The following is a 27,224-nucleotide window of genomic DNA, read 5'->3' as shown; positions in this document are numbered from 1 at the left end:
GCATGTCTCTAATTAATGTAAATACGAATACATTTATTTTGAAGTTAATATCTCACTAACATACTTTGTTCTATCAACAAATCACACAACATAAAACATTTTCATTACTAAAAAAAAAAAAAAAGTGACCGTTGACCTGGTTCACGCACGCCCCAGCTGCTGGTAGAAGAAGAAAAGATGCTAGAGAGCGTGCCCGCGGGCGCATGGTAGCTCTTCTCGGCGTATGAACATTTTGGCGTTTTTATTACATGATTTTTGAATGTTTTGTGCAGGATGAATCAGGCCATCACATCAGCTCAGATAGCCCACTGGTTTACTGTTGGGGCACAGTTTGCAGACATCAGAATCACTGATGAAGTGAAAAAGCAAGATGAGCCCGAAGCTACTGCAGTCAGGTAACGTTAATGATAAGGTCATAACGTTAAGTGTTTTTGCATGTACTGGTGAAAACTTTTTGTTTTATTATCGAAACTTGCTTTAAGAGGATTTCGTAATTAAAAGATGTTGGACAATAACATTGATGAAACTGGAATTTTTTGACCATGTGCAGTTATCGCCAATTAAAATAAAATCACCATGGGAGACACGTGCGTTTAGGATACGTAGTTTATTTTTCAAAGTATACGCACGAAATTAAGCACTTACATTTTCACATTATTAAATATTAATGCTTTGACCAAGTTTAGTTTTAGAGGCTCTGCCATACCAAACAACATTTAGCATTTTGACAATAATACAGCGGTAAGGTTATATAGGCGTGTGTGCGCAGGTGAATTGATAGGGTTTTTCAAACTGGGCTCGGGAACCCTCAGGAGGTCGCAAGGGAGTATTATGGGCGTCTGTGTTTCCACAGATTAAAAAACAGTGTAGAAATAAATGAATGATAAATTTCAACAAATTAATAAAACATGAATAAATTGATTTAAAAGCGAGTAGTGAAATATACGTAATAATGTATCAGTATTTGGAAAATATCTAGTTTCTATAAAGAATGTTTTATTCATATTTATAATATTTCACAGTATAAATTTGGCCATTTTACTTGTAAATATTTAGTTGGCTTCTAAATATTAGCTTCTAAATATTAACATGCTAATATAATACAATATTAGCATGTGGGGATGCTCCATCTAAAAGATGGAAAACCCTGAACAAGGCAATGAATGGATTGTCAGGAGACCCAAGGACAACACCTTACACATTTTTCTCTAAATAAACGTGTGCATTTGCAGCAGGTCTGTAGAGCTGTTGTCTGATAAGACCTCTCCAGAAAAGCTGGGATCAGATGGAGGAAACCAGAAGAGCAGGAGGGCAGAACTTCTGAATAGTAATTACAAACATGCCAACACACAAGCTGCTCCTCACATACACTACACTTGATGTTCCTTGAACTATTTTTTGTTTTTACTTATGTGATTATCTTGAATCAGTACTGTACGGTCACGGTGCTATTGGCATAACATCTCCTAACACCATATTTGGCTTTTTGTTACTTACTAGGATGTTATTGCATAACTCATGTTCACTGTTTAATCTGTTTTGACATGTGGCTTCTGAACTATAGGTCCAGGAACCACCCCCCCTTCGCTGGCCAGTTATGAGTATCCAGTTCTGCCTATAACTAAGAACAGACAAGAGGTACATGCATAGAGATACAATGCACATATGGATTTATTTACTCATAGAAGATTTATTTGTGCATTTCCTATATGTGAATATATCAATCCCTGTCTGTGTTTGTGTGTGTAGTTGATCTCTCTGATTGAGAATAATTCTGTCATCATCATTCGTGGAGCGACAGGCAGCGGAAAAACCACCCAGCTGCCACAGTTCATCCTGGATTACTATGCGGAGAGAAATGTGCCCTGTAATCTGGTTGTCACTCAGCCACGCAAAATCGGCGCCACCAGCATTGCCCGCTGGGTTGCACGTGAACGCAAATGCACCCTGGGCAGCTTGGTGGGGTATCAGGTGTGAGATGCATGCAGTAGAAACTAGTGATGATCGATTCTTAAACGAATTGTTCTTTTACTCTGGTAACTGGTCAAGCGTGACAGCGTACTTTTCTTGTGCTTAAATGTACTTAAATGGATAGTTCACCCAAAAATGAAAATTCTGTCAGTATTTACTCACCCTCATGTTGTTCCAACCCCGTAAGACCTTCGTTCATCTTCGGAACACGAATTAAGATATTTTTGATGAAATCTGAGAGCTGGATCACTCCTCCATAGGCTTCTTCAGGGATTGAAACTTGCCAGCCCCGAAAAGTCATTAAAGACATCGTTAAAATAGTCCAAGTGACTACTGTGGCTCAATCTTAAGTTTATCAAGCGACGAGAATACTTTTTGTGCGCAAAAACAAACAAAAATAACGACTTTATTTCAACTATTCATTTCCTTCTCTCTTACAAAAAGTACTTCAAACTCATCAGCTCATTAGTAGAGACTCCAAGACCTTAAATGGATGGGTCAGATAAGGGAGACATCCAACATGTGTACTGTTGGGGTGTCTCCAGAAACAGGGTTGGGAAACACTGCTGTAAGGAATGGGAATAAAGTGGAATTGGCATTGGATTCCCTTTTGTTAAACTTGCAGTATAAAATATGCAGATTAAAATTCTAAGCATACTATAAGCTATTAGACTACTAAATACTGTATAAATTAAAATTATGTCTTTTTCCCTCTCTCTTTCAAGGTGGGTTTAGAGAAGATGGCCACAGAACATACCAAACTGATTTATGTGACCACAGGAGTCTTGCTGCAGAAATTAGTGGGAGCCAAAACACTCACAGAGTACTCACACATCTTCATAGATGAGGTACACGAATAATCTGCAATTTATAGATACAACCGTTCAAACTTTTAAATGAAAGAAGTCTCTTATGCTTACCATAGTTTCTTCTGTTACATCAGAAATACAGATAAAAGTTATATTGTGAAATATTAATGCTATTAAAAAACTTTTATGTATTTTAATACATTTTAAAATGTATTTATTCCTGTGATGGCATGACTGAATTTTCAACATCATTACTCCAGTCTTCAGTGTCACATGATCCTTCAGAAATCATTCTAATATGCTGATTTGCTACCTAAGTAACTTTTTTTTTTTTTACTATTATCAATGTTAAAAACGGCTGTGCTGCTTAATATTCTTGTTGAAACGGTGATATGTTTTTTAAGATTCTTTGATGAATAGAAAGTTAATATATGATAATGAATGGATGCAATTATCAGACTAGAGATGTCCCAATACAAAACGTCCTGTAGTTTGCAAAAAATAATTTGCTATTATGAAAAGGTTAAATGTTAATATAAAACTTAAATTAAATGATACCGATGATGTTAAAATCACAATTGTCTGTGATTATAAATTGATTCAGGTCCATGAGAGAACAGAGGAACTTGACTTCTTGTTGCTGGTTATCAGAAAACTGCTGCGGTCCAATTCCAGATATGTCAAGGTTTGTTCAACACGCATACTTAGATTGACACAAGCATATTTTATACTGTAATTTTTACCTCTTCTCCATTTATCCCACCTCTCCTTCTGCAGGTCATTCTGATGTCCGCCACTATAAACTGTGCAGAGTTCGCAGAATATTTTGGAACTGTGATCCGCAATCAGATGAATCCAGCATACGTGTTTGAGGTGGAAGGAGCCCCATACGCCATTGAAGATTTCTACCTGAATGATCTCCCAAGCATCCTGCCTCTAGGAATCAATGTATGGGAAGCAACAAAAATGCTATATTTTGACCATTTCTACCTAAATGCACTATATAAATGTGTTTGTGTTTGTCACAGGTTAACTTATCCCACCCAGAAGATCCTTGTATCACAGAGGAGATGTATAATGTTGCGGTCTCTCTCATCCAGAGCTTTGATGAGATGGAGGCTAAAGATCAAAGGTCAGAGATTACAGTGAGACACACATACCAGTGCTTTTTATATAGTGAAGCGATATACATGAGTGCGCGTCACAAGTGCAGTATAACGGCTGAGAGGAAAGTTCATTTTTCTGAGGTCAGAGATTTTATTTTGTAACAAGGTAAAAAAATAATTATAGAATAATGACACTGATATATAGCCTGACAACATCTCATCTGACTGCAGATACTGAATCAGGACAACACATATTTCTCAGGCACTTGGACTATTAGCACTTTACACCACAGTTTTGCGCTGTGTGTAAATGTGCTTTATAAATTAAAATTACTTACAAATTTGACAGTAGTGTCAACAGTTTTCACGCATTTTTCAAAGATAAGTCTTGCATCAGCAAAACATTTAGAAATACTTTTTTATTGATGTAGTTTGTTTGACTGCACACTCAGGTCTTGTGACCCACTTTTGGCTCTCGATCCATCAGTTAAAAAACACTAGTCTAGGTAATTAATTGGTAACACTTCATACACTGCCTTACAAAAGTTTGGGGTCTGTAGGATTATTTTAATAATAAAGTGAAAACAGTAATGTTTTTTTTGTTGTAATATTACAGTTTAATATCACAGTATTCAAATGTAATTTATTCCTGTCCTGTGATAGCAGCCATTTATTCAGTGTCAAATGATCCTTTAGAAATCATTGTAATATGGTGATTTGGTGCTTTTCTTATTATCGTCAATTTTGAAAACAATTGTTCTACTTAATATTTTTGTGGAAACATTTTTGTTGTTGTTGTTTTTTCAGGATTATTTTTGTTCAAAAGAACTGCATTTTTTTGTGTAACATTAAAAGTGTCTTTACTGTCTGTAGCAATGTTCAGGGAAGAAGGAGGCGGGAACCGGCGAACAATCAAAATAAACTTTATTTAAAATAAAACAAACAAACCAAAATACCTCCAGCAGCCCCTCGGGGACATACATGAATACATTTCTCTCTGGTTTTGTTTGGCAGCTGTAGTATATTTTATGGTTATCAGAAGAACATTAGAAAATTACAGTCCAAAACTCGGGGGCGACAGAAAATTACAGTCCAAACCTCGGGGACGACAGCTGGCTAAAATAAAATACAAAAACAAAACACAACTAAAACACAGGCCTGTTCCTCTCTCGATCATCAACGTCGTCGCTCCTCCTTTATGCTTCCGCTCCTCCGTGAGAGATGCGAGACCGGTGTGCTTCACAGGTGTTGCGCATTAGCAATCGCACCACCGGCCTTGCGCCGTTCTCTCACGTCCCTCGGCCGTCCTGTTCGCCACACTGTCATTTCTCAACAATGTATGTTTGCTCAATTTAATGCATCAAGGTGCTCAAAGCAGACTGGAAGTGTTACTCATCCAGAGAGAGGTAGTGTGCTCGTCTTCCTGCCTGGGCTCTTCGAAATCCAATATATGAAGGAGGCCCTTTCAAAACTTGTGCGCAAGAGGTACGTCTGTGTGTAGTGTGTTTATACAAGCATGTTTGTGTATAAAAGTGTTAATGTGTTGTTTGTTTGCTCACAGGTTACAGGTATATCCTCTTCACTCTACTGTCACTTTAGAGGAGCAAAATGGAGTGTTCCTGGTTCCTGTACCTGGATACAGAAAGGTGAAATTGTCTCTGAAGTCACTGCTTTTTATGATTATAGGTTTGAAGGGTGTGATGGATGGTACATGAAACAAATTCCTGCTGTTTGTATTTACAGATTATTCTCTCCACAAACATCGCAGAGAGTTCTGTCACAGTGCCAGACGTTAAATACGGTGGGTGTTTATTTTTACACCAGCCCTATGAGTTCTTGAGATCATCCTACAGTGAGAAGTATAAATTCAGGGTTCCCACGGGTCATGGAATTTCTGGAATGTCATGGAATTTTAAAAGGTCTATTCCAGACATTGAAAGTCAGGGAATTTTATATATTTTTTGTCCAAGTCATGGAATATCAGGGAATTTAGTTTGTTGCTTTAAATTTTAGTTTCCATTTATCAAAATGTAATTTTTCTATACCAATTCTCACCACCAGGGGGTGCAAGCGCGTGTTGTTGACGAAGAACATAGCAACAGTTAGAGCAAGACATTCATTCATAAATACTCATTTACAACAATTGAGCATGCATTAAGTTTTTGTGATGATTATCTGGGTCAGTATATATGCGGAAAAGATGATAAAGGCACAAAAGCTGTTTTTTATGTTTCATTCATTAACTTCATTGTTACTTTCCCTGTGTAGCCTTATGCTGCGTTCACACCGGACGCGGTAAAACATACTGCATTATATGTTCATGTCTGGACAGTGTTGTGTGTGAGAGAGAAAAAAATCACAGGACAGATTAATCACTTTTGGAGGCTGGCTCCATCATCAAAACAAAAATAAATGACAGATTAGGTGGATGAGGGCGAGGGTGATCCTCGCTCCGATGTGGGACAACAGGTCATCAAGCTGGGCGCGGGACCGGCGGAAGTACCGCTGAAAGCGGCTGTCATCCAGGCGCAGGTCCTGGAGCGAGCAAATGGTGAAACTCGCCACACTGGGTCAAAGGGTCAGGTGGACACAAATACGGCGACGATGACCCCTACGCCGCCGTTCTGCTCTCCATGGCAAATACAGAGCTGTGACTCTCTCGGTGAATGCTCGATCAACATAAAAAAGATGGCCGCCAACGGGTTTCGATTGTGAGCGAAAGAGCGAAATTGACGCGCGTAAAAAAACAAAAGTTTGAAGCGAAATTACGCGCGTCACAATCGAAACCCGTGAATGGATTCAAAGTGGTCAAGCGTATAACTAGACGTGGTAGGCGCGAATTTGACGCGCTATTCGCGTCCGGTGTGAACGCAGCATTAGGCTACATGTTATCAACTTTTTCTAACATGAACGGGATTATAATCGGTTTCCCTCAATACCTGATCATACTCAAGGATTCCCATTCCATCAGGACAAAACACTTAACGTAGCTTAATGGATTAATACAGTGATATAAAATACCAAACTCGCACCTTATTGGGATGTATGTATAAGTATGCCCACATACATGTTAATATTCCTACATACACGTTAATCTGGGAAGGGTCATACCACTTTCATATTGTTGTCCTATATTGTTAGTTTAACTGAAACTTACGTCGCTTTGGATAAAAGCGTCTGCTAAAAGACTAAATGTAAAATTGGCTTGACATTCGCACATGTAGGGACCGTCTCTAAAGTAACATTGGTAGTCCTATAGGCCTAAACGTTTCTAACTTCAATTTGAATAAATTGCGCATTATGCCTGACACCTACATGAACACTTAACAGTTGGTTTTATGACTGCAAGTTGTTCTCTTCAAATGCTATTGAAGTTAGAAACGTGTTTACCAATGTCGTGTGTTACTTTAGAGACGGTCCTTAAATGTGCGAATGTCCAATGTCAAGCCAACTTATGCCAGTATCACTGAGAAACGCGCAGCTTTAAACTTTGGGCGTTAAGTTCATATTCTGAGTGCTTCTGCTTGCCTGCGAGTTTGGTCTTTTATATCACTGTATTAGTCCATTAAGCTACGTTAAGCGCTTTATATGTCCAGCAGGGGAATCCTGACGTATTGAGGGAAACCCTAGTAGCTACTGCATGAAGCACAATTGCCGCAATATAAGGTTGAGGCAACTAAACAACCAATAGATATGTCAAACTCAAATGTAACATTGGATCTGTATACATCCGTATCGGTGGAATAACATTATAATCTCGTTCACGGTAGAGATGCATGTAGGCTACACAGGAAAAGTAATCGTGAAGACACTGAATTTCACATAAAACATAATAGTCACAGATACACTTACATTGTTGTAAATGAGTTTTTATGAATGAATGGCTTGCTCTAACTAACTGTTGCTCGGTCTTCGTCAACAACACGCGCTTGCACCCCCTGCTGGTGAGGTCGACTGACAGCAGAAGGAGATTATGCTCAGTAATCTACTGCGTTTCCTGCAGTTCCTGGACGTCAATGTTGAATTTACTGTCGAATTTGAACCACTGAATTTGTTCAATCCGCCTGTTGAATATTATAGGTTGTATTTATAATCAGTTTGAATATTTTGGAAGTGAAATATGAAAGGTGAATATGGATTATTGAAATTTGACTAATGAAAGTGTGTTTGAAATGTTTTGAATTTAAATATTCACAGCTTAAATATTCAACCATGCTAAATTTCAGCCCATAAAAATGCAAACCCTAAAAATACAAAGCATTAAAATACAAGCAGGGTTAATGCAATGCATATTTTTTCATGTAGTACAATTTTTTTTAATTTTTTTTTTGAAAAAACAAAAGGGACAATACATATTAATGAACATTTTCACAAATGTAAATATGTCAGATTATAGCCTTAGGCTAATTTCCATCTGCAATTCAACAGGCTTTTTGTTTAAAAAACATTTGGCATTATTTTACTTTCATATTATAGGTCATGGAAATTCATCTTTTTAGTCAGTGAAAGTCAGGGAAAAGTCAGGGAATTTGTCATTTGGTTTAGAGTGGGAACCCTGTAAATTATGCAGTATTTTGTGTGTTTGCAGTGATTGACTTCTGCCTAGTGCGTCAGTTGGTATGCGATAAGGAAACCAATTACAGGAGTCTCCGCATCAACTGGGCATCCAAGACCAGTTGCAACCAGCGTCGAGGTACTGCACATGTGGGCTGATGTTCAGTGGCACAGTATACTGTGAAGGTGCACTTGGTTTGTGGATTTTTTTAAATGCAGTTTATTCACGTCTCTTCCTGCACATCCTCTAAGGTCGTGCCGGACGAGTATCTAAAGGTTTCTGTTACCGGTTAGTGTCCAGACATTTCTGGGAGAACGAGATTCCAGATTTCACAATCCCAGAGATGCTGGTAAGAGAGCAATAGCATGTCTGCCAATGGCAGCAACATTTGGATGATCTTCAAAAATAATAATTTTTTTAAAATTTGAATTAACTTGAGTATTTTTAGTTAGTTATAGCAGATGTGCGTGTGTTTTGACTTGCAGCGGTCACCGTTGACCAGTACCCTGTTGAAAGTGAAGTTGTTGGATATGGGTGATCCCCGCTCTGTTCTCTCCACGGCCCTCACGCCACCCAACCTCAGTGACATTGAAAGAACCGTCCTGCAACTCAAACAGGTCAATAAGTTAGTTTTGTACTGGTTGGTTGAACAGTTTAAACCTGATATTAAATTTTACATAATGTATGAATGCTAACACAGAACATTCTTTATTGAATATAGATGTGAATCCCATTTTAATTTGGTGAAATTGATTTGATATTGTAGGTGATTATTTGTTAATTTTACAGTTTGTATGCATATTGTGTTTGTGGCAGTGTTATTTCAGTATTATTTATATACTGTTAAAATCTTTATTAATATTAAATATTTAGGTTTTATTTTTATATTTAAAATTTTGGCTTAATCTTTAGTATTTTGGTTGTTTTTGTTTAATATTGCTATTTAGGTTTAATTTATTTTTGTTTTAGTTTATTCATTTTCAGCTAGTAATTGTTGTGCTTCATTGTATATTTATTTGAGTTAGTTAAATAAAATTATCTAATATTTATTTTCAGCTTTATTTTAATTAACAAAAATATTTTTAATTGTTTTAATATTTGTTTTAGTTCATTATAAATAATAACCCTGGTTTGTGACCCTGTGCGTGTAGATCGGAGCTCTTTCTGTGCAGAGTAACAGTCAGATGGAGTTTGATGGCGAGTTGACGTTTCTGGGTCGTGTGTTGGCGCACCTGCCCGTGGACCTGCAGTTGGGGAAGTTGATCGTTCTTGGACATGTGTTCGGTTGTCTAGAGGAGTGTCTTATCATTGGTATAATGATTTGTGTGTGTGAAAAATATCTGTATATCATCTGAATAATAAATAATATCAGTTTATACCATGTTGCCATGCAAAAACAAAAAGGTGAAAAGATATAAACTGTCTTTCTCTCAGCTGCATCTCTCTCTCTGAAGAGTTTCTTTGCCATGCCATCAATGCAGCAGCTGGCTGGTTACAGGTAGGTTGACCTTTGACCCTACATACTCGTCACAGGTTTTCTGAATCTGGCTTCCACTTAATCCTGATATTCTTCTGTACTGTTGTCTCTGTTTGACCTCACAGGAGTAAGTTGAGCTTTGCACAAAATGTTCCAAGTGACTTCATTGCTTTCGTCAATGCCTTCAAGGTACGAAATGCCAGCTCTGAGCTTGATCAGTAGACTTGTTTAGATCTTAGATGCCATATTGAATTTAATGCAGACGAAAACATGGCGGTGAGAGATCCGAACAATCTTTACAAGCACTGTTTAAAGATCCTAGATTATGTAGTTCTCACAAATCAGAACTTTTTGTCTACTGTTTTTGTCTACTGAAAGTGTTTCGTTTTTTTAAAAGAATTTTCGTCAGCTAATTAATTGGTATGTTGTTAGCCAACAGTAAAATTAATTGAATGGACTGTATTCTGTCCCTCACAGCCTCGTTTTCATTTCTGTCTAAAATGAAATGCTAAAATGCTTCTGACCTGACTAAGGTCTATAGGTGTCAATCTCATAACATACACTGTTTATAATAGTAAATATTTTTGTTTTTAATCTAACCTAATTGGACTTCTTTATTTATTTTTTGTAGGCCTGGTACACATCTAGAGCTAAAGGAGAACTTAGACACCCAAAGGTAAGAGCATAAATATTGATCATATATTTGAAGATGGGAAAGTAAGCCTTAGGACATATATACAAAAGATAAAAAGCAGCGATGCACCGAAATGTTGGCCGCAAAAAATATGCTGCTCCGTGTCCGGCTATCAGGTTTTATTCTCGTACTGCATGTTTAGTTACTTAACGAGCGACTTTTTTCCGTTCTGTGAAGTTCACAATTTGTCTGTTGTAAACTTCTGTTTGCAATAGCCCTACTGAGCTGGTATTGCCATGCTGGGCAACCATGGTAAAATGACCTGCTCTGATAATAATAGCTTTGTAGGACTGTACTTTATTTTGATAATTAGTCTATAATTAGATATAAGGCCAGAATTTTAATTTCGGTGCATCCCTAATAAAAAGTTATTGCCTACAAAAACTGCTAGATCTAAACAATACTCGACATGTCTTTGGAATATTCAAATTTTTATTTAACAGCCCTAGTGCACGCTGCAACACTCGTTTTTCCCTTCTTCTTTTTTTACCAGGACGAACTGGAATGGGGCAAAGAGAACTGCATTCAGATCAAACGAATCAGAGAGGTAAACACTGCACGCATATGAACTAATTTTATACAGAATTTGCTCTAGCCCCATTGCATGTCTGTTACAGGTGGCAGAGCTCTTTGAGGATATGAAGAAGAGAGTTTCCAGATTTAACATGCACATCAGCGGCTCCTCAAACCTCACAGACTACACTAGCCTGCACAAACAGAGATTCATCCTGCAGGTATAGACACATACAGAAATACACTACCTGTTTAAAAGCTTGGGGGTCAGTAAGATATTTTTGTTTGTGGAAAGAAACAAAAGAAAATGTTCTATTGGTCAAAAATGTATCATGTGTTTTGCGAGATTCTTAAGCAGCACACATGTTTTCAACATTGATAATAATAAAAAAAAATCATTAGCACCAAATCAGCATATTTATATGATTTCTGAAGAATCATGTGACATTGAAGACTGGAGTAATGACTGCTGGAAATTTAGCTTTAATATCTCAGGAATAAAGAACATTCTTTAAAATATATTAAAACAGTCATTTTTAATATTTCATAAGAATTACTGTTTTTACTGTATTTCTGTTTGAATAAATGCAGCCTTGGCGAACATAAGAGATTCAGAAACATTTAAGAATCTTACCAACCCCTATTGAATGTCGTCCGTTTATCCTTTCTTTGTCTTTCTGGATTAGGTGGTCATTGCGGGTGCATTCTTTCCGAATTATTTCTCTCAGGGAGAGATTGATGAGCAGCTGGCATCTAAGGAACTTTCTGGAAATGATCCAAAGACCACCATTCTGGTACCAGTGTCTCCCCTAACAAAAGTCAGATTTAGTCAGAACTTGGATGCACATGCTCAGAACACACAAGAGCTGTTGGCTCTTATTGAGTATGACCTGGGTCAGGTCCATAAACCATTCCTCATCGTCTCTCATCCCTATTTTTTGCAAGTTATATATTATAGACATGCTAGCTGACTGAATAATGCATCTGGTTTACTGACACAGACAACTTTACTTTATAGTATTAGCATTTAAAGGTGCCCCCTTTAGAACTGGAACAATGCTATGGGACCTTAAATAAATATTTGTACTTGTTTAGTAGAGAATGTCTCTGGCCTAATGCCTTTTTTCTCTCATCAGATTAGGAATTTGCCTCCGTTTGCATTCCTGTGCTATAAGCAGCTCCAGTCGCTGTTCCGTCAATGTGGACAGGTCAAATCAATCGCTTTCGATGGATCCAGGTAACTTAGATGAACAAAGACAAACTGTGTTTAGTATGGAATCTTGTTTTGAGCAGAGAATAAAAAAAGCTAATTGACACAATTATTTCTCACGATTCAAAGAGTTTCTGTCTTGCAATTGAGTTATTTTGCAGTTCTGACTTTTTCCCCTGGAATTTCAAGTTTATCTCGCAATTCAGACTTTCTCAGAATTTCTCTTGCGAGAACTAAACTTGGAATTCAAAAGGAAAAAAAGTAATTTGCAAGATGCAAACTCAGAAATTGTGAGAAATAAAGTTAAAACATTTTACAATAATTTTTGCAGAGCGTATGTGGAGTTTTATCGCTCGTGTGTGAGGGAGTCAGGCGTGTTACCCGAGGTCTTGTTGGCATTGCTGCGAGCTCGCCAGGCTCCCGGTCTCCACCTGCTGGTGCACCACACAGATGAGGTGGAGGTCCATGCTAGAGGAAAGCCCATCTCGCACCTACGTTACGCAAGGTAGCTGCAAGCCCCCCCAACTTGACAGAGATGCGTTCAGTTTTCACAAATAAATCTCTTTCAGGGTTAACGTGGATGTTCAGAGCCATGCTGTGTGTCCTGTTGGAGTTCTGAGCAGCACTGTAAATCCAGAGAAACTTCCACCCAGCAGGGATTTTGTCATTAACATCACAGAGGTGAGTACTGACACCTCAGCTTGTTTGTTTTAGAAGGCTTTTGAAAAAATATGGCCTAATTATGACCTATTCTTAGTTCATCTTTTTTCGCAGCGTGCAGGTCATTAACGTGTTTGTAATTGTTTGTAGGTGATCGATGTGGGCCATTTTTGGGGCTTTCAGACAGATCAGGGCAGCGTAGAGAAACAGTGTCAGTTAACAGCAGCGCTAAACATGAGGGATCTGAGACCCGTGTCTGTCTCGCTCTATCCAAACCTGCTGTGTGTGGCCCCCTTCAAAGATGGACAGCAACTGGCCAAATACTATAGAGCCAAAGTATTGCATATCCTGGGCAGCAACGTAGAGGTACACACTCACAATGCTCCTGTGCAGAACAAAACAGTCATATCCATAATTATTGCTCTACATGCATAGCTGAATTGAATAGTTTTTTACAACAAATTTATTTCCAGTACAGATGAATATTTTTCCAATATTAAATTAAACGATTCTAAATTTCAACTAAAGAATGTATTAAACTCAATGTAATCACAATAGAATAAAGCCACAAACCCAAGTCATCTCTTGTTTTAAAATGTATTTCTCAGGGCACATTATGCTACGTACATTCACCTTATAAATGTGAAATTTTATTGATAATGTGTATGATGTGCCATAAGTATAATGTTAGAAGTTAACTCAAAAAGTTAATGCTGGGACTTAATCGCAGTTGTGAAAAGTTTATTGCTTTGTAGAATAAAGCATCGGCAGTTCAAACATTTTCATAATATTTAATATGTGTTAAAGCTTTTTAAATCCTTTGATTCCCGAACTTGTTCTTGTTTGGTGCAGCCGTTGGTACTGGAAAAACTTTTACCCTGCTAGTGCGGGGTAGTGCGCTAGTCCGGAAGAGACAAACACGGATTTGTGAAAAAGGCTAATTAATGAACGTTACACAGTTACTGTATTGAACTGAACCATCACTGAATTGACTTGAGCTGAAAAATCACACTATTGTCTTTTTAGAGCCACTTTACAGCAGAATTTGAATTTACCTAATATTTGATTGTATTCATCATTGATTATTTTCCTGTTTATTACTGTGAAGCTACTTTGAAACAATATTTTTATATTAAGTGCTATATAAATAAAGGTGACTTGACTAAATATATATGTATGTGTTCATAGGTGTTTTTTGTGGATTTTGGCAATACCTCTACGGTCCCGTGCAGCAGTCTGAGAGAGCTCCCATCTGACCTCATGACTCCGCCCTTTCAAGTACGTACTTCTGTTCCGGATTTTTTGTTTGAGTTCTCTTTATTAAAGGCTGTGCTATATAGCGAAAACATATCTTGATATTTTCAGCTTTTTACCTAACAGCCATTGTTGTCAAGGAGATTCAATATGGTACAATACAAGTCTAGTAGTAGAGTACAATACAAAAGTAATAAAAAGATAGGCATGTTTTACATCGTTTTTCGACTAAACACAAGGAAGAATTTTTAATAATTTAAAATTTGGATATATTTTGAACAAAACGTTTTAAAATGTATATCAATATAATGTAGGGCTGCACAATTAATCGAATTTCTAATTGCTATTACGATTACGGATGCCACGATTACGCAATCGTTTAAAGCCGCGATTACAAAAGAAAATCCACTCTGCGTGTGTGTTTAGAGCATAATTATGTTAGAGGCGAATCACGACTACTTCAGAAAACCCAGCACAATATGACATACCAGGCAGTGACGTAAGTGTACGCTGAAATAAAACATCTTTAACCTCAGAAAAACGGACTGTCCTGTCAGCCGTAATACTGTGCTCGTAACGCGCACTCTTCAATTGCACGCGCAAATTCGGCGGCGCACGCTGTATCGCTTCACTGTATAAAGTGCTAAAGAAACTACGAGCATGCAACGTCGTTACAATGTAAATTAGTAAGTCACGAAATAAAAGTAAAATACCAATAAATCACGTGTTAGCTGAGAAGGATTTACATGCAGGTATGATTTTCATTCTATTCACCAGGAACTGTTCATTAACAGTTCTTGTTAGTATTGTGTATTTACCATGGTAACCGTCGTTTCCATAACCCAAAAATGCCACTTTATTTTCACTTTGTGTTATTTTTTTATTTTATTAAATGACTGTGGTGGCACATATCAACATTGTATTAACAAAAACTAGTTTGGGACTGCTATTTAATTGCTTTAGCATAGTCCTAATGTTTTTCTAGTCTTTACTATGAGTCATACAATTTATGTGTATGTTAAGTAAAGGGGGACAGTACTTGTGTGTGTTAACAATTTTTGTGTAAACATGTATTATAATATGCCTATATATAATAAATGTAAATTGTGATAATCGTAATTAATAATCGCAATTACAATTTCAAGGGAATAATCGGCAATTATGATTTTTGTCATAATCGTGCAGCTTTAAATAAAAATATTTATACTACGGGGCTGTTGAATGCTTGAATCTGATGAACGTTCTATGCAATTGTTTTCAGGGAATTGCATGGCTAAAGTAGTTCCAGGCAGGTCTTGACCAGATTACATGCCCATATCACATTTAGGGCTGGACATCGATACAGATGACCCGATTCAATTCAGATTCACAAGATATCAATTTGGTTTCATTCGAGGTTTTCGATCAATTAATTCAATGATTAAATTTCCACTGACCCCACCACAAAAAAAGTAATAAATGAATTAAATAGTTATTGTTTTTTGTTGTTTTTGACCCATGGAACCTTGTATTGTAATGATTGAATTTCTCGATTCCAATTTCAATACCACTGATAAAATTACTGTATTAAAAAAAATGTCAAAGATTATTGAAGACAAGTAAACAGTCATTAATAAGAAAAGAACAAATAATCAAACTACAAGCAGTAGCGCAAATAAATACAGTAGAGCAAAGATGCACATGATGTCAGCGTTTTTCAGGTTGGTCTAACTGTAGTTTTCAAGTACAAAAATTGAAGCAACCAAATGTAAAATAATACTGCATATAATCTTCACTGTATAAATTAAATAAAGATTAATCCTTATTAAAGTTACAAAAGTTATTCAGTGAAGAGCAGTGAGTGATTTTTCTTTTGTAGTTTGATTTAACATTAAAACAGCAGCAGGAACATTAAGCTGCTGTCACTTTAAGACTAATACACGGATCCAATATACTGATACACGTGTTGTCTTTCTCTACTGTTTACGTTCACTGGTGGTGGCTCGCCAATGTACTAGATTTCTATAATACATAAAATAATGTTCTTGTGGGAGAGAAGAATTTATTGCCGGTAGTAGTGTAGCACAGTTCTTCAGCAGCGATGTTAGCATGTCGGCCTTCAAAGTATCTTAACTAAAAGTTGTTTCTGTGTGACAGTGTGAGTACATGAAGACAAAAGGGCTACACAAGGTTTTTGCTACTGAAGTTTAAATTACAGACGCCAATAAATTTAAAAGGGATAGTTCACCCAAAACTGAAAATTAGCCCATGATTTACTCACCCTCAAGTCATCCTAGGTGTACATGACATTTGCCTTTCAGACAAATACAATCGGAGTTGTATTAAAAAAATATCCTGGCTCTTCCAGGCTTTATAATAGCAGTGAATGGCTGTATATTGGCTGTATAAATCCATCAAAGTACATCCATCCATAATAAAAGTGCTCCACAAAGCTCTGGGGGATTAATAAAGACCTTCTGAAGTGAAGCGATGCGTTACTGTGAGATAAATATCCATATTTAAAACTTTACGACTAAATCAACCAGCAGATGGCCTACGCCAAAAGAGTAACAGTTGACGATGTATGGTTCAAACGGAGGTGGGCAACAAACTCAAGCTCCTCTGACATTTCTCTTTAAAAATGGTAGTTTTAGACTTCTAATTCGTGACTGGATGGAGCAAAACCAAACACCACTGCACTTTCGCTTCGTCATTATGTGGTGCGTCAAGGGTTATTTTTTCACGTATGGCTGCTGCCGGAAGCTAGTTATTTTAGTTGATAGTGTAAGAAAAATATCCATATTTAAAACTAACGCATCGCTTCAATTCAGAAGGCCTTTATTAAACCCCCAGAGCCGAGTGGAGAACTTTCATAATGGATGGATGCACTTTAATGGACTTAAAAATATATGGCCACTCGCTGACATTATAAAGCTTGGGAAGAACCAGGACATTTTATCAATATAACTCCGATTGTATTCGTCTGAAAGAAGAATGTCATATACACCAAGGATGTCTTGAGGGTGAGTAAATCATGAGGTAATTTTCATTTTTGGGTGAACTATCCCTTTCAACCTTGCTCACACCAAGAATGATAACAATAACTACATTAGCGTGCACATCAACGGACAATATCATTCTGTTTACTGTAATACCAGAAAATTGCCAAAACTGAATTCCCAATGTTTTAGAAAAGGTCCTGTTCTCAAATGATGTTTACATGAAAACGCAAGTGATTTACCAGTAAAGACTGTGTGTGAAAGGGGCTAATGATTTTATCAATCATCAGCTGGAAAAAATTGGTCTGAAGGTAATTCCAATTATGTAGTTCCACTGTCATTATAGTTGTGGTGTGGACTTCACTGGCCTGTAGTCTCAACAGACTCTTTTAGTAAAATTAATGTCCATATAATAAGTTAATTAGAATCATTGCGATATTCATGAAGCTGCTTAATTTTGTCACCAGCAAAGTCATTGTGAATATATGGTTGGTGTATCTTCCAGCTCTACTTTTAGTAAAACAAGCTGTATCTGCATGTTCCATTGCAGGCGCAGGAGTTTTGCATTGCAGGCATGGGTCCTTCTGCACAGTCGCTGATTCTGGGCGATCGCTGGAGCAGTCGGGCACGTAACCGTTTTAAGACACTCACAAGCGGCCGCTCTGCCATCGTGTCCCTCTACTCCATTCTGCACGGCGTCATGCGCATTGACCTGCACATCTCCTTGGAGATGGGTGATGTCAGCGTGGCAGACCTGCTGGTGGAGGAGGGACACGCTTGCCACACCCCTGAAAGCTTTGAGAGTCAGGTAACCATGTCAACCACACAGTTTTGATAAGTTTGGTTGCCATCATTATATAAATTCAGTTTTTAACATTTTATGGTCTGCTGTTGCCTGGTAACACAGAATGACACCTGCAATATGCACTAAAATATTTCTTAAAATAGTTTGAAAATAAGAAACATTTGTAAGTCTTATAAAACATCCTGAGCAGTTAAATGTCCATGTGTTTTTTTTTTGTCTCTGCAGCAGTCCCATGAGGTTCTGATATCTCTGTATGAGGATATGGCCAGTGGCAGATTCACCCCAAGTTCAGCTAGTGGTTCCTTGAACAGCAGGATGGAGGAAGACAAGCAGCTCATCAATGAGCTCCTTCAGCACTTTTGTGGATCAAGAAGCAGCGCCCCCAAGTGCAAGGTTCTGGCATAGCAGCCCTGTGGTCACCTGCAATTGAACTTACACACTTCTTTACTGATTATGGCTCAGTTATGACCTAGTCGTGCATTTCAGAGAGATTACTGATATGATCCAGCTTTTCTTAGCAGTTTCTCTAGTGCATATTGTTTAATTTGATTAAAACAAAAGTCACTGTATTCAAATACATTTCAGCTTTTCATATTGTGCTGTGTTAACAGAGGTGTGTATTTTCTCCTTAAGATCTGTTCTCCCTCTTTTGCAGGCTCTAGTTTATGGTCCCAGCAGCCCACATAAGATCAGCGTTCACAGCATGAGCCAGGTCAGCCACTTCAGGTAAGACCTGCCTGTCCATCTCACAGACCAGATAAGTTTCATCCCTGGATAGGATGCGGAGAGTGTTGTGGGTTTGGTTTTATTTGCAGGGCTGTTGGCATTGAGAGGGACAGTATTAACTCTGTAATGGTGAATGAAAAACCACAGGACTGTCATGAGAGGATGTTGGTGGCTGCAGCCGTGTCTCTCAGTGCTTCAGGTGCGCACATAATCACACACGATGATTGGTTGGGTTTGTCATGGTAAATGTAACAATGTCACTACTGTTCAAAGGGGTCAGAAAGTAATGTTTTCTTTTTTGCTGAATACTAGGGGTGTGCGATATACCAGTAGAGATTAATAACGGGTGGAAATTTGTCAACCAGTCGAGATTTTGGACTATTGTCTCTAACGCAGTTACAAAAGCTTATCGTTTGCATGCATTTTTATGTATTGTGGTTTTAAAAACAAGTGATTTTAAACCTTTGAAGCGCAGTAAGCAGCGAAAGAGAACTCATTTCGCTATATGTGCTTGCTGTCAGAGAAACTGTTTCTCAGCACTGTCTGATGAAGGCACTGCTCATAAAGCGTGTGAGAACTGAATTGAACAGTGCTTTTTGCCGTCTAATTATGCTTGAACGGTTACATACACATACGTATGTGTCAAAGTGACCATGTCTTTGCAAGTGTAAACAGCCATTTATGTCGTAAGTGAATATAAACAGTTGAGAAAGAAAACGCAATAGTATATTGCATCTGTGCAGTCGGTCTTAAAGTGACAGTATCCAAATTTACCTGCTGTTGTATTAATGTTAAGCAAACAACAAAAAAGAAAATCTCTCACTGCTCTTGACTGAATCACTTTTGTAACTTTAATAAGAATAAATGTACTTTTAATTTACACAGTGAAGACTTTGCTTTTTTTTTTTCATACTTTTTACAATTTATGTAGTATTTCTTATTTCTAGTGCTGAAAGTGTTTCAGGTAGGTCTATTTCATTTGTGTCTTTGTTCTATTGTAGTTTGTTTTCCTATATGCTTGTAATTAGGGATGGCCCGATACTGGCATCGGGTATCGGGTCGATACTGTCCTCATATACTCGTACTCGTACTCATAAAAATTCGCCGATACCACGCCCCGATACCACGTACATTTTGCGAAACGAAACTGGCCGCCGCGAGTGCTTTGTCGAGGTGAACTGAGGCATAGGGAGGTGCACTCCCAACGCAAAAGAGTGCGGCGCGGCACTAGATCTAGATCTGATGGCCGAGCGCGAGCGGTAATGCACTCACTCTGTGTGTGTGGGTTCCGGGAGAATAAAACGATTCGCGGGACTCCCGCAAACTAGAAATATCTATGAATACAACATATTAAAACTAATAGATTTTCATTCATCTGTTGCAGAAAAGCAAGAAGAACAACTAAAACAAAATAGAAACGATTTACAGGCCAGAGTTTCTATTCATAACATGTTTGCTGCGTTGAGCGATGTAGCCAATCACAGACATGTGTGTTGATTTCTTGAACGCAATGGCTAATCAGAAGCATTTAAGATAGACTCCCCTCACTGCTCAAAACTTTTTTGTTCAGTGCTGAATTCTGTATGGTGGCAAATCCTCTAATTATAACTAACAAAGTGTGGATATTATGAAAGATTCATTGTGCAGTCAGCTTCATTGATAATAACAGATGTGTGAGATCGCGATGAACTGTCAGCTTTTTAGGAATTAGACTATTAAGGGAGCGCACTTTGGGCGCATTCAGTCATGTCAGACCATGCACGCAGTAACTGCTTGCTTTTATGTTAAATTAACAGTGGTTTGTGTGTTAATACATTTATTATTTTACTCATTATTATTTATTTTTAGACTTGTTAAAACAAGCAGAGAAGAAAATAAAAACAGTCTTCTAACCTGTGTTCTAAAATAGTCTTCTGTCTTCTTTTCTGGGAGCCTATAGTTACTTTTGCGGTAGAAATATCGGTATCGGTACTCGATATCGGCAAGTACACAAATGTAAATACTCGTACTCGTATCGGTTTGAAAAAAAATGGTATCGGGCCATCCCTACTTGTAATCAGTTTCTTCTGTCTTTACCACGGTTTTCTTGTCTTCAGTAATCATGAGTTTTTATTTATTTATTTACTTGGGCTAGTATTCGTTTTTTGTGATATTGAAAATGATGACAAGAATTATGAAATTTCAATGGTATCAAAAATGTTGTTATCACCTTAGTTAAGCAAAACTAACTATTGTGATCTATATCGTTATCGTCAAAAAATTTGTGATATAAGATGTTGGTCATATCGCCCACCCCAATAATTTATTCAGCAAGGGAAGATGAAACATGACTGTAAAGACATTTATAATGTTATAAAAGATAAGAATAAGAAATGTTTCTTATTAGAATGTTTGTTTTTGTATATATAATTCATGTACAGGTTCTCATATCTTGCTGAAGGAAACATCTCTGATGCCTCATATCCACGGCTTTCCCTCCCTTGTTACTATGCTCTTCACCCCTGTCATGGAACTGCGGTAACGGTCACCATGAAAATGCTTTCTCACTTACATAAATATTCTCACATCAGTCTGTAAAGAAAAATTCTATTGGCATTTAAGGGGATGATGTTTATTCAGCCCCACCAATCACAATAAATTTTCACAACAAGATGTTAAAGTCCCCATGAAATCCAATTGGAAGTTTGTTGGCTTTTTTTGTATGAATATGTTAGCCTTACTGTTATCTATAAGCTAGTTTGCTCCAAAACAATGACAAAATTCACATTTAGAAGATACAAGCGTTCAGAACGTGTTCACACATTTACTATTTTCTACATGGTGAATGGCACAAAAAAAGTGCACTGAATAGGGGATATTTAGGCAACGATTCACGAGTCGTCGCAGACCAGAAAGCATCGGACCCCTCTGAACTCTGCACAGAATGCTATATTTTAAAGCGATAAGGAGGAGTAACTGTTAGAGATTAGGAGAAAAGGGGGAGGAGCTGTTCGATATATTCCGCCCTGTCTTCCTGTTTCACTGGAAATTATGTCAACACATTAAATAATCCTGTATGTTTTAAGGCACTTCAGTGGCCCTGTAAGACTATACATGCTTATGAACCCCTTCAGCATTTGTAGGTAGCAGGTTTCAATCCACACTTGTTTAACTTCTTGAGTATGCCTTTTATATGTTATATGAACATTTAAATATGACAGTGTCTAATGGCAGGCACACTTTTTTTGCAGCACTAATGAGGAAAGAACCTGTTTTACTGGTGCTCTGTGCGGGCTGGGATGGAATCCCATTTCCCAAGAAGCAATGCTTCCTGAACATGACATTGAGCTTGCTTTTGATGTCAAGTTTGATATTGAAGACATCACTGAGGTATGTTTTGGAGTGTGTGATTGATAGTGAGGTTATGCATTCAACAGTCAGCTTTGTCTGTCAGGTAAAGCTGGGTGGTTTTAATGAGTTTGTATGATATATCAATATTTTTTTTAAATAAATGATACAGGATGAGGCAATACCGTTTATATCTTTATCAGGGCTCGACGTAAGCAATGGCCCGATGGCCCGGGGCCAGTAAAAGAGTATGTCGGGCTAGTTGATTGGCCAGTCACTAGCCCGTGCGGGCCAGTGACTGGCCATCAGCAAAACAAACAGCAAACGTCATACACAGTGGCGCGAAGAGTGTCAATATTATTTCAGGTTATTTATAACGTGTTAAAATGTCAAAACTACGAGGCTGATACGAGAAAGACAACATTCCTAGTAGGGCCGGGCGGTATATTTTGTACAATATATTGATTTCTTTTTAAACGATATGGAATGAGGCAATACCGTTTATCGATACAGTAGTTTGATACGAGCACATCTGAAAAATAGCGGAGGATGCCGTGTTGGCTCCTGCAGTGAAAGAACATAGTACAATTTGTCCTAAACATGACACAAGCTTATATTAAGCTCTTCAAAATATCTGGTAAGATATAACGTTAGTTAACAAGTTTAAAGCAGCTTGCATTGTCAGATACTCTGATACTGTTGCTGACTGACAGATTTAATACTTGCGCTGTTTAATGCGTTTGAGACGTGGTGCTTTCCTCAGTGCTTAATTTACATTTCACAGGTATATTCTCCATCTGTAAATGTTAGAAAGTCATACAAATATGTCCATTTCACTGCCAGAGAGGACGAGCTTCTGCATGAATCTCCGCTAAAATTCAAGCTTCCGTTAAAGGTGCAGTGTGTGACTTTTAGCGACATCTAGCGGTTCGGTTGCGAGTTTACACTAAGGGCTCAGCCCACCGCTCACCCCTCCCTTTCGAAGAAGCTACGGTGGCTAAAACGGGACAAACATCGTCGTCTGAGACAGCAGAGAATAGCCAGAGTAAACCAAGTTTCTGTACCACAGTCCATTATAAACCACATCATGGATAAAGTTTACAAAGCCATAGTCAGGTGAGGATCAAGGGTCTTAATACGTAATATAATAATAGTAATTAGTTGATTGTCTCACGAACGTAACCAGCACATTTCTCCCCACATAGCAAACCCATAATACAGCGAGGGAGAAGAACCACATGAAACTATGCAACTATATATTTTTTCTAACAGGGTAGTAAAAGTTTAGCTGGCTAATATGAGCTGTTACTGTGGCTGAGCTGGTTAAAGCGTTAAGCCTTGTTTATACTGGACGCGTCCGCATGAGCCCAAAGGTGTGAGCGGCAAAAATAACGTGATTGTAACAGCGCGCGCGCCTCCGCATCCCCTAGACACCATTTACTATACACAATAGGCTTTTTTTCTCTGATTTTGGAAACTCGATCGACTTAAAATGCTTCCAAGATCGACGGGTTGGTGATTCCTGTAACTGTTTTACGGTCAATGACAAGAGTACTAATCAGCTGTCTCACGAACGTAACCAGCACATTTATCCCCACATAGCAAAGCCATAACACAGCGAGGGAGAAGAATTAAGTTACATGAAACAATCCAACTACATATTTTACACCACTGACAAGGGAAAAGTCATTACTCACGGTGTTTATGGCTAGCTTCTAGCTTTCTGCGGCTTCTCTTTCAATGTAGTGACGAAACGCGCTCTGTAACGCTGTTTGTTCGCTGTCGGCTACGGTAGAAACATGACGTCACAATATGTCGACCTTCATAGAAGGGGATTCCCGCGCCTATGTAGATATAAATGCCTCATTCTAAGGTAATAAAAACATTACGGTTTATTAAGTAAGTTCTTTATACACCACTGAACACATAGTTATGGATGTCATATTGCATTTCTGTTAATAGATACTCAACATTTTTACACATTGCACCTTTAATGAGCGCCGCCGCGCGCATGCGTGCCTAACAGACAAGCACAATAGAATAGTAGCGCAATAATTCTGACTAAAATATACATATTGCTAAAATATTTGTTGATGGAGACAATAAATGTGCCATATGTGGAATTTTTAATCTTACAAGTATGTTTTTATGAAAGTGACCATTATAATGGGGTAATCAAATGCAAGCTAATATAATTAGTTTGTGCTTTTGTTTTTATTTTCATTTTTAGTTTAGCCTTTAGTCATTTTAAAAACAAAAGCATTGTTTTTGTTTTTAGATTGTAATGTTAAAATGTAATGTGATTTTAATCACCTTGCACATAATATATTGCATAGCCCACATTACATTCCCTATATTTGAATGTAATGGAAATGTCCAACAAAAGCTACCGAGCCGTTATGCAAAATGAATAATTCGTGTTCGCTTAAGTCTTGTTATAGAATCAGATTCAGCGCGTTCTTCATTTTTTCTTCATTGACAGTTTTTTTAGGTCATAAATGTTAAACGGATGACAAAAATAATCAGGCAAACTAATATACTTTTGTCTAATTTTGCCATTTTGAAGTGAAAATAGGCCTATGTAACGTTAATCATCACTCATCTAATAATTAGTTTACTGTCATTGTGAGGGGACAAGAAAAATTAATCCTAATGTATACAATAAATACAGTTTAATTGAAAAGTGCTTTTCCTTGTATTTCTTTCAGGGCCAGTAAAAATATAGAAGAGGCCAGCAAAACTCTGATCTACTGGCCCTGAGGGAACAGTGAGCTCTGTCCTAAACATGAAACATGCATGATCTTATGATTTTTATAGTTTATTAAACTTCACAGACTTCAGTGAAAGAGCACAGAACGCAATAATCCTGACTAAAATGTAGCTATGTTTTGCTCAAATAAAAATTGTTTTTTAAATGTTTTTTTTTTTTTTTTTTCTTCAAGTAGGAAAGGGTAGAAGGTATATCGCCATTCAGTCAAAAAATACCAGGATATGATTTTTTGGCCGTATCGCTCAGTAGGGCTGTGCCCTAAAAATTATCACGATATAATGTTTCATATCGTTCGGTATCGATAAGTATTGACATTTTTTAATAACCTTTTTTTTTTTTTTTAAAGACAAGTAGAAAAGTTTGAATTTAAACCATTTTTTAAAATTTATCCACATTATTATAGCAAACAACAAATTATATTAGTTTTAGCAGTCAAAAACTAAATTAAATGTAAACAAAAGTATCTTCTTTGTCTTATATTAAGATAAAAAAATTAATCGTTAAAGAAACTCTTAACTTAAATAAAACGTTACAAAATGTGTGCTGTGTGTAAAAGTGTAAACGGAACAATCAAGGCAAACTTTGAGGTAGATCAACATCTGTTATAAATTGTGTTTATATTGTTATACATTTATATTGTTTTATATTGTTTTTTATTTTGTTATAAAGTTTTCTTTTAATAAATAAGAGTTTTCCTATATCTTGAAACTTTTAGTTTTATAAATTGGGGTAATCTTTGAAGGATGAACAAATAATGTTTTGGTCATCACATTAAAAATAACATTTAAATATGATAATATTTGAGTTTTGAAGTGCTGGAAAAAGATGTGTGACGTATTTGAAAGCATTTTACTATTCCTGCCAAACTTACTGAGTGTTACTACAGTAAATCCATGGTGAATGTTGCTGCTCTGTGGACTTAAAGCCTATAACTAGTTCATTCTTGGCAAAATGTTTGATCCGTTAATAACTGAGAAATTTCTTACTAGATCTCGCAGCGATGTTATTACTTCAGTGGCGAATTCAAATGCTTTCTTTACTGGATTTCTTAGCGCCGTGTAGTAACAATGTCACTTGATCGAGATTGGCTCGCGCTGCACTGATATTGATAGTCTAAACTGATAAACGGTCCGTGAAGCACAAAATAATGAGTAGCGCAGTTTCGTTCCGCTTTCATTACGTTTGCCATTTGATGCAACGTTGTGGTGGTCTCTCCATCTTTAACTTCGCAGTCCACTTACGGTCGAATGAACACATCTTCAGTCAACATGTGTAGAGCGCATGTTTAATTTTTTATTTCGCTACCGACGATGCTGTACTGTCGATAAATACCGATACCGTTTTATCGCCCAGCCCTAGTGTCAGGCTCTTTCTTGTATAAGTGAGTGGGCTCTTGACCAGAATAAGTTGCGAGGTAAATTGTTTGGTTAAGCAAGACTATGCATGTAGTGACGAATGAGGTGTATGTGTAGATAAATGCATTGAGAGGCACAATGAACAGGCTGGTGTGTGACGGACCACACGGCTTACTGAACCTGAGCCCTGAGAAGATCAGCAGTCTTCAGGAGGAGGCCCGGGAACGACTAGTTAGGTACTCAATCTACATCCATCCTCCTCCAAAGGCATTTTGAGAGTGTATATGACATGTAAAAACTAACATTGAAGCATGTGTATCTCTATATCTTTAGACTATTCATTAAAAACCCTCCAAGACCAGAGTGCACACCTGTGTACTATGAGAAATTCAAGAAATGGAACCTGGTAAGGATCCTCCATTTCTAAAGCCTTGAGTTCATAAAGCCTCTCAGTAGAATTGCGTTCATTGGGTTCTTCACCGTGTGTGTCATCAGGTGGATCGCTCCCAGCAGATGGAGCTACAGGCGAAGGATGATGGGAAATCCAAAGGCATACTGTTTCAGCTGCATCCCATTACCTTACTGAACATGTGATGAGGAGCATTCATACAGAAAATAATTTTCTTCCAGAATTAGAGGAGGTTCTGTTGGGTTTTCTGTATTATCGAAACAGATGATGATGGAAATGCTTGAATTTTATTTCTATTAAATGTGCAGTGTTTTAGTTTTGTTATTCATTTTTGTTACTTGAGAAAAAGAATTTCAGTTGCACGATGCAGGGTTCATCAATCTGTATTGTAAGAAAAAGCATTCGACTGCATATTTGTTTCTTTTATGTTTGTAATGTTTTAAAACAGTGTCTATTTTAATTAAGTTGTAATTTGAATTTTCTTGTTCTGGCTGTAGTTTGATGTGTACAGTAAATAATTTGTTCAAATTCCTGGACTTTTTTTTGAAAAAAAAAAAAAGTTTTCCATGGGATATAGTGCACAAATCATAAGTCATTTGAAGCTG

The 27,224-nt window shown here is 37.4% G+C and overlaps 1 protein-coding gene across 2 annotated transcripts; it reads left to right on the top strand.

Annotated features, from left to right (window-relative positions):
• Window positions 1-152: 152 nt before the first annotated feature.
• tdrd9 (tudor domain containing 9) lies at window positions 153-27,147 on the top strand. 2 transcript variants are annotated; one of them, XM_077236710.1, is made up of 35 exons: window positions 153-395; window positions 1,236-1,327; window positions 1,565-1,638; window positions 1,750-1,971; window positions 2,697-2,819; window positions 3,385-3,465; window positions 3,558-3,728; window positions 3,809-3,912; window positions 5,252-5,371; window positions 5,448-5,532; window positions 5,630-5,687; window positions 8,475-8,579; window positions 8,693-8,790; window positions 8,927-9,058; window positions 9,593-9,752; window positions 9,876-9,939; window positions 10,044-10,107; window positions 10,550-10,594; window positions 11,106-11,159; window positions 11,230-11,346; window positions 11,812-11,919; window positions 12,262-12,362; window positions 12,667-12,840; window positions 12,905-13,016; window positions 13,146-13,361; window positions 14,184-14,273; window positions 17,778-18,035; window positions 18,258-18,425; window positions 18,688-18,758; window positions 18,848-18,957; window positions 21,179-21,275; window positions 21,989-22,127; window positions 26,328-26,446; window positions 26,544-26,616; window positions 26,706-27,147. In XM_077236710.1, the coding sequence occupies exons 1-35, from the start codon at window positions 274-276 to the stop codon at window positions 26,802-26,804; spliced, it is 4,026 nt and encodes a 1,341-aa protein (XP_077092825.1). In that variant the 5' UTR covers window positions 153-273; the 3' UTR covers window positions 26,805-27,147. The 2 variants fall into 2 exon arrangements, with proteins under 2 accessions (XP_077092825.1, XP_077092824.1); XM_077236709.1 differs by having other exon boundaries at window positions 1,233-1,327.
• The last annotated feature ends 77 nt before the right edge of the window (window positions 27,148-27,224 follow it).

Source organism: Siphateles boraxobius, unplaced genomic scaffold, assembly GCF_051911475.1.
Source record: "Siphateles boraxobius isolate OS27281-9 unplaced genomic scaffold, OSU_SipBor_1 20, whole genome shotgun sequence".
In the NCBI taxonomy this organism is placed as follows: domain Eukaryota; kingdom Metazoa; phylum Chordata; class Actinopteri; order Cypriniformes; family Leuciscidae; genus Siphateles; species Siphateles boraxobius.
This window is presented reverse-complemented; position numbering and strand designations above follow the sequence as displayed.